The sequence below is a fragment of the Rhinatrema bivittatum genome, chromosome 1 (assembly GCF_901001135.1).
Source record: "Rhinatrema bivittatum chromosome 1, aRhiBiv1.1, whole genome shotgun sequence".
Lineage (NCBI taxonomy): Eukaryota > Metazoa > Chordata > Amphibia > Gymnophiona > Rhinatrematidae > Rhinatrema > Rhinatrema bivittatum.
In genome coordinates this window covers 756,908,477-756,923,650 of record NC_042615.1, presented here as the reverse complement: position 1 = coordinate 756,923,650, position 15,174 = coordinate 756,908,477, and the positions used below count along the sequence as shown (strand labels likewise).

The 15,174-nt window shown below is 40.6% G+C and overlaps 1 protein-coding gene across 4 annotated transcripts in view; it reads left to right on the top strand.

Moving 5' to 3' along the window:
* RAI14 (retinoic acid induced 14) overlaps positions 1-15,174 on the top strand; it is a 409,994-nt gene that overhangs the window by 376,903 nt on the left and 17,917 nt on the right. For all 4 annotated transcript variants that reach the window (XM_029579046.1, XM_029579067.1, XM_029579038.1 and 1 more), the window contains 2 exons: positions 4,006-5,544; positions 7,374-7,523. In XM_029579046.1, the coding sequence (XP_029434906.1) occupies positions 4,006-5,544; positions 7,374-7,523 (1,689 nt within the window). The remainder of the gene's footprint in view (positions 1-4,005; positions 5,545-7,373; positions 7,524-15,174) is intronic.

The following is a 15,174-nucleotide window of genomic DNA, read 5'->3' as shown; positions in this document are numbered from 1 at the left end:
GGAGGAGCCTTTACATATAACCATCGAAGGTCAAAAACAAGGGGAAGGTTCAAGGTAGGGGGAGGGTCCTGGGTAGAGAAAGCAAAAACAATGTATTAGCAAACTATAAATTATATACAATAACTAAAAAAATAACTTCCAATATGTACAATGTACAAAATGAGGGACATAACGTATTCCGTATTCAGACCGCTTTCATATACGTAGATAGCAAAATTATAATACATAGGGTATTTATGTAATGGGGGGTGTCATGGTGTAGTCTAGTTAAACAGCCTCCCTTTTACCCTGCTAGAATCAATCCTTAAAACCTCGCTGACATGCTTACATTTTTTTATTACTTATGTGCCAGCCATATCAATATAAAGTTACAATTCTGATCACTGCATCTCAAAAACAATATAGTTGCACTGAAGAAGGTAAAGAGAAGGGCAAACAAAATGGTAAAGGGGTGGAATGGTTCCCCTATGAAGGAAAGGCTAAAGAGGTTAGGGCTGTTCAGGTTGGAGAAGAGACGGCTGAGGGGGGATATGATAGAGGGCTATAAATCATGAGAGGTCTAGAATGGGTAAATGTGAATCAGTTATTTACTCTTTTTGATAATAGAAGTACTAGGAGGCATTCCCTAAAGTTAGCAAGTAGCACATTTAAAACAAATCAGAGAAAATTCTTTTTCACCCAATGCACAATTAAGATCTGGAATTTGTTGCCAAAGGATTTGGTTAGGGCAATTAGTGTAGTTGGATTTAAAAAGCTCTTGGATTTAGATAACCTCTTGGAGGAGAAGTCCATTAACTGCAATTAATCAAGTTAACTTAGGGCTAGATTTTAAAACTTATGCACAGGCGTAGATTTGTTCGTGCAACCCAGCATGAACAAATCTATGCCCGATTTTATAACATGCACGCGCTGCCACGCGCATGTTATAAAATCCGGGGTCGGCGCGCGCAAGGGGGTGCCCACATGTGCACCTTGCGCGCGCTGAGCCCGAGGGGAGCCCTGATGGCTTTCCCCGTTCCCTCCAAGGGCGCTCCGAAATCGGCGTGGTCTTGGAGGGAACTTTTTCTCTGGCCACCCCCCAGCCCTAATTAAATCCCCCCCCCCCCCCACCTTTGTTGAAAAAGTTACGCTTGCCCGACGCAGGCGTAACTTGCGTGTGCCGGCGCAGGCCACTGTGCCGGAGCACTCAACCCCACCCCTGGACTTCCGCACCACCCCTTTTTGCGAGCCCCGGGACATACACGCGTCCCGGGGCTCGCGTGCGCCGCCAAGCCTATGCAAAATAGGCTTGGCGCACACGGGGCAAATTTTCTCTGATTACGCTCGTAACCTTTTGAAAATCTGCCCCTTAGGGAAATAGCCACTGCTATTACCGGCATCAGTAGTATGGGATCTACTTAGTGTTTGGCTACTTGCCAGGTACTTGTAGCCTGGACTGGCCATTGTTGGAAACAGGATGCTGGGCTTGATGGACCCTTGGTCTCACCTAGTATGGCAACTTCTTATGTACTCGGCTGGGGACCCCGGTGCACATTTCATGTTAGTCTCAGAACGCCCATGCCTCGCCCAGACCACACACATGCCCCACCCCTTTTTTTGCAACTTCTTGTTTGTGCTCGTACTGGGAGACACGAGTGTACACGCGCGGCTTTTAAAATCTGCTCGGTACACGCCAGCAGGACATACTCACATATCTCCCGATTTTGGCATGTGCTGGGCTTTTAAAATGCATCTCATGGAAGATAACATTTCAAACAAATTCACTCTGCAGCATATACGCATGCATATGGCAGCAAGCAGATATATGCAAGTATTTTATAACAGGCGCGTATGATATATGCTCCTGTTATAAAATATGCATATTTCCACCCCACAATATGATGATAACTTTGAAACAGCCACATGTGTACACCTGTGCTTGCGTTTGCCAGCTCGCATCCAGAGACGTGTCCATTTTATATAATATGGGTGTGTATGCGTGCATGTTATAAAATAGGCTGAATATGCATACATGTGTGCATAATTTTCAGTGGACGCTTGCATACATGCGCTGATGCCATAGTTAGTTTTCCCAGTTTGTCCAGTTTAAGGATAGGATTTGCAAACACCCCCCCCCCCCCCCTAATTTTATAACCACCCTTCCCCGACCTTTAAAACCCCGCTGCCTGGCCTACATTTTTTTTATTTTGCTACTTACATGTCCTCCAAAGGCAGAAGTAAATTTATGCGGCTGGGGACCCTGGCGTGTGCCTGTGAGCATAAGTGTTTACGTACACATTTTTCTGGCCAGGCCCCAACATGTTCATACCCCAGCCAGAGCATGCCTTAGCTCCGCCCCTTTTTATAAACTTTTCACTTGTGCACGCAGCAGGAGATACACACGTCCATTGGCGGCTTGTAAAATCCGCTTGGCGCTCACCAGCCCAACATGTGCGTGTATCTCCTGCTTTTGGTGTACGCAGGGCTTTTAAAATCTACCTATATATACATATATGTAGGCTTACATGCCAGTACATGTATTGCATTGAAACCATGTATATCCATGTATTGCACTTCCTACCTATTTTAAAAATGAGTGCATAGATTTTATGCACAAAAGTAAAATAGGACTTGCATAAATTGATGTATATTATAACTTGCACCAATGAAAGTAACCAGTTTGCCCAGTCCTTCTCCCAAGTCAAGACCCTCCTGATTTTTCAACCTGATTTCCCCCCCAGTTTCACTCAGACCCCTCTCTTATGCTAGATAATTAGAGGTGTAAAAATACACGAGTACGTTTGAAAATGTATGCGCTTGTCTTTTAAAATAGCTGTCTAGGCACGTAAGTCTTAGCCCTGCCTCAAAACACCCCTAGACACCCCCTTTATGTGTGTTTGTGCACATGAAAGTCAAAATACTTACAGTATATACAATACCAAATATGACTAGAGGCTATTTACATGCGTATAGGCTAATTTCTACACACGTAGAGTTTTGAAAATTTACACAATACTTTTGAAAATTATTTGTTTGTGCAAATGATTTCCCGCCCCTAACTGCCTTAGGAGAAATTTTTTCAAGCACTTGCAAAAGTACAGACAGAATTGTTTCTGTGTGTGTTTTTGCATACAACCCGTGGGTTAATTTTCAAAATGGATGTGTATTCTATCTTTGAATAATTATTATTATAGATCTTGTGGGGGGTGTTTTCTAGCTTGGCTAAAATAAAGTTCATTATAGTATTCATTCACTTCAGCCAATAAAACACTTTTAGATTTGTCAGAACATGTATGTATTACTAATATTTTTATGCACTTATGGAAAGAATAAGCTTTTTTTTTTTTTTTACATAGACACAGAATGAGGAAAAAAGCCTCAGTAAACCTGGACCTAAATTTTATACCTGTGATGGCATATTTGGCAACAATATACCATAAACTTTAAGAAGAAAAATATTTTAATCTGAAAGTTTTGAAGGGAATAAGTAGTTAGATGGTGCTTTACAATGACATTTCCAGGTCAGCTCAAAAGTACATTTGTAGCAGGTTGGGTTCCTTGGTAGAAAGAATGCCACAGCATTGCAATAGCTAATAACTGAGAAGGTGGGATTATTAAGACACCAGGAGTCACAGTGAGTGGTAACTACACCTCTGCTTTCGAGCTCACCCATTAATATGGCAGTGTGCAAGGCCAGAGCCGATCATGCTTGGGTTGGAAGCATAAGATGATGAATGGAGGCTGTGAAAAAAAAATCATTTACTGCAAATTCTTCCCTAAATCCTACATTTTAGGGTATAAACTACCATATGATGAAATATTGGAAAAAAGTGAGAAAATTGTCCTTAAATGAAGCCCTTAGCTTGAATTGTTGCATTAACTTCCCATGAGTTAATTTTGAGAATTTTTTATACTTCATTGATAACTTAAATATTGTACTTATATTTACAATAAGAAAAATAGGTATAATTTAAACTACAAGAAGTTTATACAAACTATACTAATTCGATTTTTCATTCTATTAAGGAAAAAGCTTCAAAGGAAGGAGATGTGAATATCGGCACCGATTCTTTTCACTGTACGCATACCGAGCTTGATCATTCAGTGGAAAAACTCAGTGAAGTCCAAACTCAAGAGACAAAGTTCCCTGTAGATATTTCAGCTAAGACGGAATTCCAGGATGAAAACCTGAACAGTAAAGAGCTTAGTATAAGGCAACTACAAGAAGCTTTACAGGATTTGCAGGTGAAATTAAATCATTCAGAAGCAGAAAAGAAGCACTTAAAATCAGAGCTACAGTCTGGCAGCTGGAGCACTGCTCACTTAAACAGCGCAGAGATTTCAGGAAATGGGTCTGATCTCGGTCAGAAGCTCCAGGAAATGCAAAACAAGTATGAAGACGCTGTGAAAGAGGTTTTGAGTTTGCAGAAGCAGCTGAAATTGGGCCTTGGTGCGCCTGAAAACAAGGACGACAATTTGAACGCTCATGAGCTGAAAGTTACACTAGAGGAAATGAAGGCACTGAAGGAAGATTATGAAAATGCACAGGCAGAAAGCGAAAGTTACAAGGAGAAGCTGAAGGAATTAGAGCCAAAGCTTGAAGAATTGGAGAAGAGCGTGATCACTATGGTGTCCGAGGAGAAACAAGAGGAATTGAAAAGGTCCTACTGTTCCATTATAGAAGATATCAACCAGGAAAAAGCCTTGTTAATCGAGAAATACAAAGAAGGGCAAGAAGAAGTAAAAAGATTGCAGGATATGCTGAAATGTGAAAAGCCACCAGAGTCACCTGCTGAAGCTGGGGAGGTGAAGCAGATGAGCAGGACAATAGATGAACTAAGCAAGCGAGTCGGTGAGCTGTCTGTCCTGTACAGCGAAGCTCAGACTGAGCTTGAACAGAAAAAAAAGAGAGACGCTCTTGAAAATATATATTCTGAGTACATTCTTAATGACGAGCATGAGAAACTGATGCAGGGAATAACTGAATTAAAAGTCAAAGCTGAAACTGCACTAGCGAACATGGAGTGCCAGTTTGAAAAGGCATCAACTGAAGTGTCCCAACTCAAACAACAGTTGGAGGCTGAGAAGCAAAACTCTGCGCTGGTCTCTGAGCATTTACGGGTGATGACAGCCCTTAAGAACACAGTAAAGGACTTGGAAGAGGAAATAGATGAGCTTAAAGCGCACGCTGTCAGCAAAGATTCTGAAATCGAAAATCTACAAGTGCGCCTGTTGGAAGAAAAGGCTGCAGTTCACGAAGCAATGGTACCCAGAGACTCCTATGAGAAGCTAAAGTCATCTTTAGAGGAGGAAGTCAGCGTTTTGTCTTCCAGTTTAAAAGAAATGATAAAAGAAAAAGAAAAGATGTGTTCAGACAATGTGCAGATTAAGAAGGAAATTATGCATTTGAAGGAGGAAAAGGAAGCTACTCAGGCTCTCCTGAAGTCAAAGGAACAGGAAGTCTGTGAACTCCATCTTAAATGCAGTCAAGCTCAAGAGGATCTTACAGAAATGAAAAAATATTGTGAAAGCACTTCAAAATTGAAAGAGGACCAAGAGAAGAATGTAGGTGGTAGTTTATTGTATTAATCTGTTGCCTGAGGTATTCTGCTGTCTGTCTTAATGATATTCCACAGTAGCAAAGGTGTGCATCAGGCTTGTAACAAGCAATTTATGGCCTCTTTGTCATCCGCTCTAGAAGAATTTCAGATGTTAAAAGAAAATGGATTTGGTGGATAGGAAATAAGGAGTTCCTGGGTGTGTTTAAATCCTATTTGCCACATACTTCCCACAGCCTTGAGCATGTCACTTTATCTCCCTGTGCTCTGTTGTTCCTATATGCATATTCCAGCTATTTCATCAGCTGAGTATCTTACTATATAAATATCTCCCTTTCTGGGGTTTCTAGCAATCAATAGAAAAAATAACTAAATGAAAGAACTATGATGATGGATGGAGTCTCAGGATTTTCACAGCAGAGATAAGCAGCACATACAATTAATTCACTATTCCTCTTCCTTAGAAGATATTAAGTTATTACATCCCCGCACAGAATTCTTCTCAATAAGTGCTCTGGACCAAGTAACAAGAGGGCTTAAAGTGTACTTAATCTCCATTGTTCCCTCTGGATAGCCAGATGACACTGCCCAGGAGTCTAATAGGAGTCAACTGGAGGCATGGTTTGGCTGATCTAGCCTAATATTGGGCTGCAGAGAGAGACAGGATTTTCCCCTCTCTGGTTCTACTCCTATCAGAACACATACTTCTCTCCCTAAATACCACCTTATATTGTAAATGGGCACACTCTGCCTCAAGGCCTCTTCCCAAATACTTCCTTAAAAAGGTAAGAAAAATCTCCTTCATACCCTTTCACACAGTGCGCATAGCCAGAGATGAAGTGACCATGCAAACATTGGGGAAAATAAATTCACATTTCTAGTGGCAGAGACCTGATTTAGGGCCTGGGCCACGAATATACTGCATGCATATACAATAATGAAAAAGTCAGAATGATAGAAATTACAGCAAAGTGCTGGAGATTGGAATTGGGTATATATCATGTGGTTAGTGTAGCTAGGTTTAAAAAAGGGATTGGATAAGTTCTTGGAGGAGAAGTCCATTGCCTGCTATTTGTTAAGTTGACTTAGAAAATAGCCACTGCTATTACTAGCAACGGTAACATGGGATAGACTTAGTTTTTTGGGTACTTGCCAGGTTTTTGTGCCCTGGATTGGCCACTGTTGGAAACAGGATGCTGGGCTTGATGGACCCTTGGTCTGACCCAGTATGGCATGTTCTTATGTTAAATCCAAAGTTGTTGCACTCTTATTTTAGAAATGTAGATCAAGTGATAGTAAAAGTCCCCTACTACTGCTCTACACGTTTTGAAATGTAAAGTAACATGAATGTAAACTGCATGCTAATTTTGAGGTGCTGGTGCTACTTTATGGTATGTTTGCTGGGGTGTCTGCATTCTGACTTCATGTACTGTTCTGAAGTTGCTCCATAGAGCCAATCAGCAAGGACAGTTTTTTTAAATAGAGACCTCCAAAATAAATTTTATGTAACTAAATCCTGACATTGGGATGGAATAAAGGGGAGATAAGTAAGGCATCCATGGTTTTTCTTTTCCTTTTGGTAGTGTTAATAATGTGTCACTATTGTGAATTAAATGCTTGTCTGCAAATAGACAACTTAAAAAATAAATGGTACTAAAACTGTAATTAGCACTGTTTGTCCATGGGAGATGAATTTTGTTGAAGGTGAAAACGTCAATTGCTAAATAGAACTCGGAATCTTGAAAAGGAAGGAAAACAAGGCTCTGTTTCCCTTTGTTAAATAGTGGGCTTGTGTATTTTTTACTTATTTTATTTTTTTTTTTTTTGGTCTTGCAGATTAATGAACTGACCAAAGAAGTAAGCAAATTAAAGGAAGCACTGAACAGCCTGTCTCAGCTCTCTTTCTCAACAAGTATACCCAAGAGACAGAGCCAGCAGCTGGATGCTCTGCAGCAACAAGTGAAACAACTGCAGAATCAACTGGCGGTGCGTTTCGTATATTTTAAAATTAAATCTTATCTTTCAAAAGTTTGATGTTGCACAGGGACAGTCGTGTAAATAAATACAGCTACAAATGAATTCTCCTTCGCACCGGGCAACTTCAAAGGAAAACATGTAGAAATTAAGAATTGCTTATTAAAAATTATAAAAGTAGAAGCTATTATGTTTTAGGAAGTGATGGTTTAATGCTCTTGCCTTTGTGATATTCATTGAAGAGCAACACATTTTTCACATTTTCAACACACCATTCTTTTGTCTCACAATTTTTTCTTCATACACCTTTGGGCCTCCCCAGCTCAATCGGAACCTGCCTCTACCATACTATGAGCCTTCATTCATGTCTACCTGAGGGTTTCCCCCCGCCTGCCTCTCTTTATTTATTATATTCCACTCTCTCTCAGCTCAGCCATTGCAGTGACAGTTATCCAACTAGGTGCCACAAGCCATTACTCCCTCTTGAACCCAGCCTACATGGACCTTAAGTATTGGCCCTAGATGTTGCAACTGAGCAGCGGCTGACACCTCTTCCCCATGAAGGGGCTGTGAGCGTTCCCTCCATAGCTTCCCCAGGGAAGAGAAGTCGGACCCGGGAATCAAACCCAGGTGTTCCAGATGGCACCTGCCACTGAGCTACAAGGCTGGCCCTCCTAGTCACAGCTTTAATTAGCATATATAAAATATTGCAGTAAGGTCCGCTGCACAATTTCCTTCCTGCTGCGGTACCATAGACTCACATAATCTGACTTTTCCTTCACAAGTAAGAATCCTGGATGCTTGTCCCATGCTTTCTAGAATTATGTTTTTTGGCTTTAAAAATATATGCATTTGCTATAACATTCACACATACATTTAGGGCAGAAATACATGGTATTTTATAAACTCTGTAGCACCCACCACGCAGCTTATAAATATTTGCAAAAATCCCTGAGCATTCCCTTACGTGTGCAAATTGTGTACCGCAGACAGTTTCTTTGGGGGGTTTTTTGTCTGTGTTCAAAAGATTTTTATTTTATAATCATAAACAATAACAGAAAACTTCCAGACTAACAAGGCTGAGTGTTTTAAATCCAATCACAGTTGCTTTTACATTTACAGAAGAAAATGGAAAGAGATTCATGGGAGTCCGCATCTTCCTGCAAGTAGATAATCAGCCATACTTTTCAGCAGCCACTACCTCATACTTATAACACAAACAAATAGTATTTCACCTCATATTGATATCCAAGTCAGTATTATTTTTCAAATGACATGATTAACTCTAAGAACATAAGAAGTGTCATCCTGAGGTCAGACCAAGGTTCATCAACTCAACAGTAGCCAGTCCAGATCACAGGTACCTGTCAGATCCCCACTAGTTGATTTATTTCTTGTACCTCACTCCCAGGGATAGGCAGTGGCTTTCCCACTGTTTATGGAATTTTCCTTCCGGAACTTGTCTAATCCACTTTTGCCCCCACTGGGCTAGTTGCCTTGACCACGTCCTTCCATCAACAGATTATCGCATTTGGGAGTAGAAAGACCACCACTCTTTCCTCTCTTATGAACAGCCCAAATGTGAAGCCACTTACATCCAAATTACAATTCTATAAGATAAATCGACTTTGAAATGTAAAATTTCACAAACCTGTTTCCACATAGGAGTCCCAAAATCGCTGCAGATTACCACAACAATAGATATATGAAAACTTCCCTACCTCTGTATCATGGACAGTTTTTAAAGCTGGGCTTGTAATTTTAAAAAGCAGTTATGGGAGTAAAACAGTGCTTTATCTGCATAAATGTGGCCTTGTAAAACTGCCCGCCTGATATGCAGGGAGATATACGTGCATACAAGGTGTCTGTGCATATTTTTCTTCAGATATCAGAGACATTCCAGGTGGAGGAGTTTGGGCAGTGACTGGACTTACATGCATATTGCTTAAATTTTATTTATTTTATTTTTTTAAAGTATGCACACAGTTTCTGCTAGGGAAACCACTCACATGCATTAGCTGGTGTAAATGCTTGTGGGTAGTTTTCCCCAGGGTAATTTTGAAAAGTTATGCTTAAACTTTGGCTTTGAAAATTAGTGCAAAGTGTGTGGATAAAAGGTACCCGGAAACTTTACACTGGCAAAAAATTACCCCTTTAGAGGATAATTTTCAAAGGCATTTCTGTGGGTAAAGGTGCTTTACCCGCAGAAGTGGCTTGTTATAAAAGTGATCACATGATATGTGGATAAATGTGTATGTCCTGTACGCATGTAAATTACCCGGACTGAGTGGAAGTGTTCCTGGGGGGGGGACAGAGTTTGGGAGGGATTTGTACTTCCGTGCATACTGTTTCCAAGATAATTTTAGCAGACAGATTAGCAGGCATAATTATGAGCAGGTAGTTTTGGTAGGATAATTTTTAAAGTGAGTGGGTTCATGTATAAATTTGTTCTGAAAACTGGGGTAACTTGTGAGTGCCTTTTCTGACCTGCTTATGCGAGCTATTATAAAATTATCTCCTTAGAAGAAGCTTTTAGCTTCTCGGGCTCTCGGTCACATATTTTAGGATCGGATGGAATGTAAAACAAAAGTTATTGCTTTCATTCTTCAAGCTAATTCACAGATAGTATTCAAAGCTGCATTGAAAACATTCCTTCTGAACAGTTTCTGTATTATATTCAGAGATTGTAGAACATGATGTCTCAGCTTAGTCATGAAATATTTTCTGCTTCTTGCCTCTCTTCTTTTATGACATCTGCTAAAAGAAATGCTTCCTGTAAAATTCATACCACTGATTAAGTTGTTTTACTTCTATAATATCAGTGTAGCTCCTACCCTGATTCCTACCCGGGGCACAGGGGGCTCACTGAGAGGGTCATGGGCCAACCAGAGCAGTACCTATGCCTCCTGGATTTTTCCTGTACAGGGGGATGGGGATGAGGTGCCGAGAGTTAATTTTTCAAGGTCTTTAAGGTTTCCTCTCTTCTTGGCTCTTATGCACACCAGTCCAGTCAAAGTCAGAAAATACCACACTTGACACCAAACCTCTCCAAAAATAGCCTTTACTGATCACTGATGACATGGAATAACTTAATCCACAGCAGCATACTAAGAATTAATACAGCAAACCGTATAAAGATTAAAAGCGCAAAAATTAACTTAATCTCTCACAGTATCACAATGCTGCACATTTTGGCAGATAAGCTCTCTGGGCAGGAATCCTCCTCTCTTGGCTCTCCTCTGGTACTTATACCTTGGGTGAAGCTCTTTCTCCTCCTTTCTGGAACTTCTCTCCTCATACTTGGGTGAGCCTCTGGCTGATTCCTTTTTCTCAGTCGGCAATTCCTCAGGACCTTTCTGTCTTAGAAAGTCTTCCTTCTGACTCCCAGAATGGACTATCCTCTTACTCCACTTTCTGAAGCACTCCTCTTGGACGAATAAGGAATATGGGCTTAAACCTTTCTTCTTTGAAATTACGTTTTGTTTCCAAACTCTTTCAAAGACCCCAAGAGACTCCGTCCCACTCTTGGAAGTATGGGGATCCTTTCTTTGGGCCACATCCACTCCCCCAGCATAAGATATTCTTCTCCAGACACCCCTCTTTTGAGAGTAGGCCCAACTCCTCAGACCTCATTTCTGGTTCTTTCCCTTTGGAGGGAAAGACCTTCCCCCCCATTAACCACTAGTCCCTTTCTATTGTGAAGGCACCCCATGACACTCTGCCTCTCCCCTTTGCAGGGAGAAACCTCACAACTCCTCCAGCATTCAACGTGGGCACAGGCAGAGTCTGTGCTAGCTTTATTACTTCTCTGTGCAAACAATTACTGTGCTGCCCCCCTTTCCGTTCCACCCAATTCATTCAGTCTTTGTCCCAGGCATGTCAAAAAAACAAAAACCCAGCTCCCTCCAGTGTTCGAAACTTTAAAAACTGACAAACCCACTTCCTACAGAATCCATGGTTGGTGGAAGGATATTAGGTACCCTAGGCATACTTTGCAGCCTTGAACATACAAAAATTATGCATTTATAATAAGTTTATGTGAAAATAACATTCAAAAGTACAACTTCTGAGGTAAAAATATCACTTACAGCATGCCTATTATATTTACATGCACTGCTGTAGTGCCAACCAGAAAAACCCATAAAGGAAAAAGACAGAATTCATATATTAGACCTATTTTAACATGTGTTGGGTGTGGACTTGGCCCTCAGAAAGCCATGAGTAAACAGAATTACAATTACAATATAGTAAGACTCCCATTTCAAAACAGCCTTAACTAGGCCAGTACTCAAACAGTAAAAATACTGTCTATGAAAAGGCAACACCAGGCCCTAAAACACCAATACAATAGTCAAGCTGCTATAGATCCCTACACAGAACCTACACTGTAGCAGAATACCTCACCTCTGTCACACATGTAGAACATAGTCAGACCATCACCAAATACAGAACTGAGACTATAAAGTATAAATAGAAACATGCAGATAACTGAACTGGAGACTAAAACAAGCCAAACTCTGTTTGCAGTGTAACAGTGGAAAAACAGAAATAGCACCATTCCTTATAAAACATTAAGCAATAAAATAAAAAAATATAAATAATCAATAGTAAATCTATACTAATAAAAATGTATGGACAGGAAAACCCTGGTATTAGCCCAAAGGTTCACAACTCAAAAGTTTAGATCCTGATTGCACAGTTCTTACCACCACCTTTCTGAGCATCTATGATCCCCTATGGGGGAAGCTCAGCTTCAAGGCCTTTTTATGGAAACTGGTTGGTTCCAACTCAATTTTAATAATATATTATAAAAGTGAATTGATGGCTTGTTAAACCCAGTTTGAAAATCATCCAGTTAATCTTCACAAAATGAAATTTAATAAAATTGGACATTACTTTTCCAACAAACAATGGATTCATTACGTTTCAGCCAATTCCTTCAGTAATTTAGCTCCTTAATTCTCTTCTCTCAGTAATTTTAGTCCTCAGCTTCTCCCATGAAAAATGTATCTCAATTGATTCCTAACATCACAACGCCAGATGTTCATACCTTCACTGTAGTGTTTACTATGCTCCACTCTCAATTCTGGGGCACCTAACCGGGCACCTTACTCACTTTTCACTTTTGATGATTCTCTCTGAATCCACACAGAATTCTTATATCAAACCTTAACTTCTTGGAAATGGACACAAGTCCATTCTTCAAAAGGAAAGGCACTACCTCAAACCTGCAGTATCTGATCCCCTGGGCTCTGGGGTGCTCAGTCACACAAAAAGGACAAGTGTTTGCTCCTCTGCATAGCTGCACACCCGTTGCCATAGTATGCTTTATAATCCCACCCTGCAGATTCTGAAAAGAGAAACTCTTAACCAACAAGTAAACCTTTCTAATCCCAACCCACTTTCCCCGACTGTCCTTTAACACCCAGAGAACCTTCAACAGCCCTGTACCCCTCAAGTGAGAAGGTCTTCAGGACCCAAGGGGAGGGTCGGACCACCCCCAGCCTGTACTGTCTACAACCCATAACCCTCCCCAGCTAACCATAATCTGACAGGTAACCCTAAAATCACCCCAACATCTTCATAAGAACATAAGAAATTGCCATGCTGGGTCAGACCAAGGGTCCATCAAGCCCAGCATCCTGTTTACAACAGAGGCCAAACCAGGCCACAAGAACTTGGCAATTATCCAAACACTAAGAAGATCCCATGCTACTGATGCAATTAATAGCAGTGGCTATTCCCTAAGTAAACTTGATTAATAGCAGTTAATGGATTTCTCCTCCAAGAACTTATCCAAACCTTTTTTGAACCCAGCTACACTAACTGCACTAACCACATCCTTTGGCAACAAATTCCAGAGCTTTATTGTGCATTGAGTGAAAAAGAGGAGGACTTAAATCTCCTACCAAGAATCCTAAATTTAGCCTTCAGAATCTCCCTATGTCATTTTTAGAATGCTCTGTGGAGGTAAGATATGAAGGTCTGCTGCAGTTGGACCAGGCAGGCAAGTGGTATTGTGTTTTTTGAGAAGAGAACCACAAAGTGAAGCAGAGTGGTTCTGTCACCGAAGAATGTAAGCAAAGCTGTTAGGGGTAATACATCATGAATTCAGGGCTAGAAGATGGGAAGGAAGCACTCTTGGTTCTGGACCTCAGATCAGTGGCATAGCTACTGTTGATAGAGCCCCGGCAAAGAGCCCAAGGCTGCCGGCAAGGGGGTGGGCAGAGGACAACCAAGGCTGAGATTTAGAGTAGTGGAGAGAAAATGATCTAAAAGGGGCTAGCTTATTGAGGGTTGAAAGAAGTATAAGATCCCATTGAGAAGTAGTCAGCAATGTTGAGAAAAGACATCACTGAGGTAGCAGAGGTAAGAACTGAAGAAAAGAGTGGTATCAATTTTGCAACATTTCAAAGAAGTAGCTGAAGCTTGAGAGTGACTAGAAATGGAGTCTTGATACATTTTTAGAAATCTTATGAGTTTTTAATTATTGGATGTTCTAGTTGACAGGTTTTTTTTTGTTTGTTTTTTTATTGTATGGTTTCACTTTTTTGATGTTTTATATTTACTGATTTTGTTTGTTTTATGAGAAATGGTGATATATCTATTTTTCCATTGTTGCATTATATATACAGTCTGGCTTGTTTTTTCCAGTTCAGTTTTGTCTGCATGTTTCTATTTATACATTATGGTCACTTTATTCTATATTTGGTGAGGATCTGTCTGTATTCTGCATGTGTGACCAAGGGTGGGGTCTTCTACTAGTATGTAGTTTTTGTGACGGGATCTATAGCAAATTAGCTTGTTCTGTTTTCCTAATGAGAGGTGTATTAGTATTTTAGGTACTGGTGTAATATTTGCAGTCTTGCCTTTTCAAAGGAAGGGTTTTATTGTTTGAGTGCTGGCAAACAGTAAGGTTTAGCTATGGGAGGTTTACGGTACTATATTTTAATTTTGTTCATGGTCTTCTGAGGGCCAAGCCCACAAACGTTGCAATGGAACCCATAAGGTATTAGACCTAAGTGTCTTTAGCACAGGATTTTCTGGTTGACAGTGCAAGAGTGCATGTAAGTATAATATACATGTTGTCAGTAATATTTTTACCTCAAGTCTGTTCTTTGATATCCTTTTTCATATAAAATCGGTTATAAATGCATAATTTTTAATTGTGTATGGGGAGGCCTGGGGGGGGGGGGAAGGTGCAAGGTTCACCTAGGACACCTAATGCCCTTGCACATGGTGTGATGGGGGCTCATCTTAATTTGTCCACCAGGGACCCATTCACTGCTAGTTGTGCCATTGCCTCATTACATTGGTATGATTACTTCATAATGCTGAGAGCAGGTGTGACCTGGAGTCATGGGGCATGAAGCACACAGGCATGCAACACAAGTCTTAGTTTCACACAGCTACTTATTTTTGCTGGAAAGCCACCAGTCATTTATGGGAGATTATAAGGATAAACGATGCTTAGAAACAAAAGCAAGTAAATGCATGATGAGAGTTCATCTCGGACATTCTAATTCTAACTCAAAATGCCTTAAAGTTATATATCCCTTGAGAATAGCTGTAGTGCCAGATTTAGGACTAAGGGTTGATTCATTGAGCACTTTTACGGCAAGCACAGACTAGGAGGGAATGTGTAATGAATCAAGCACTAGTT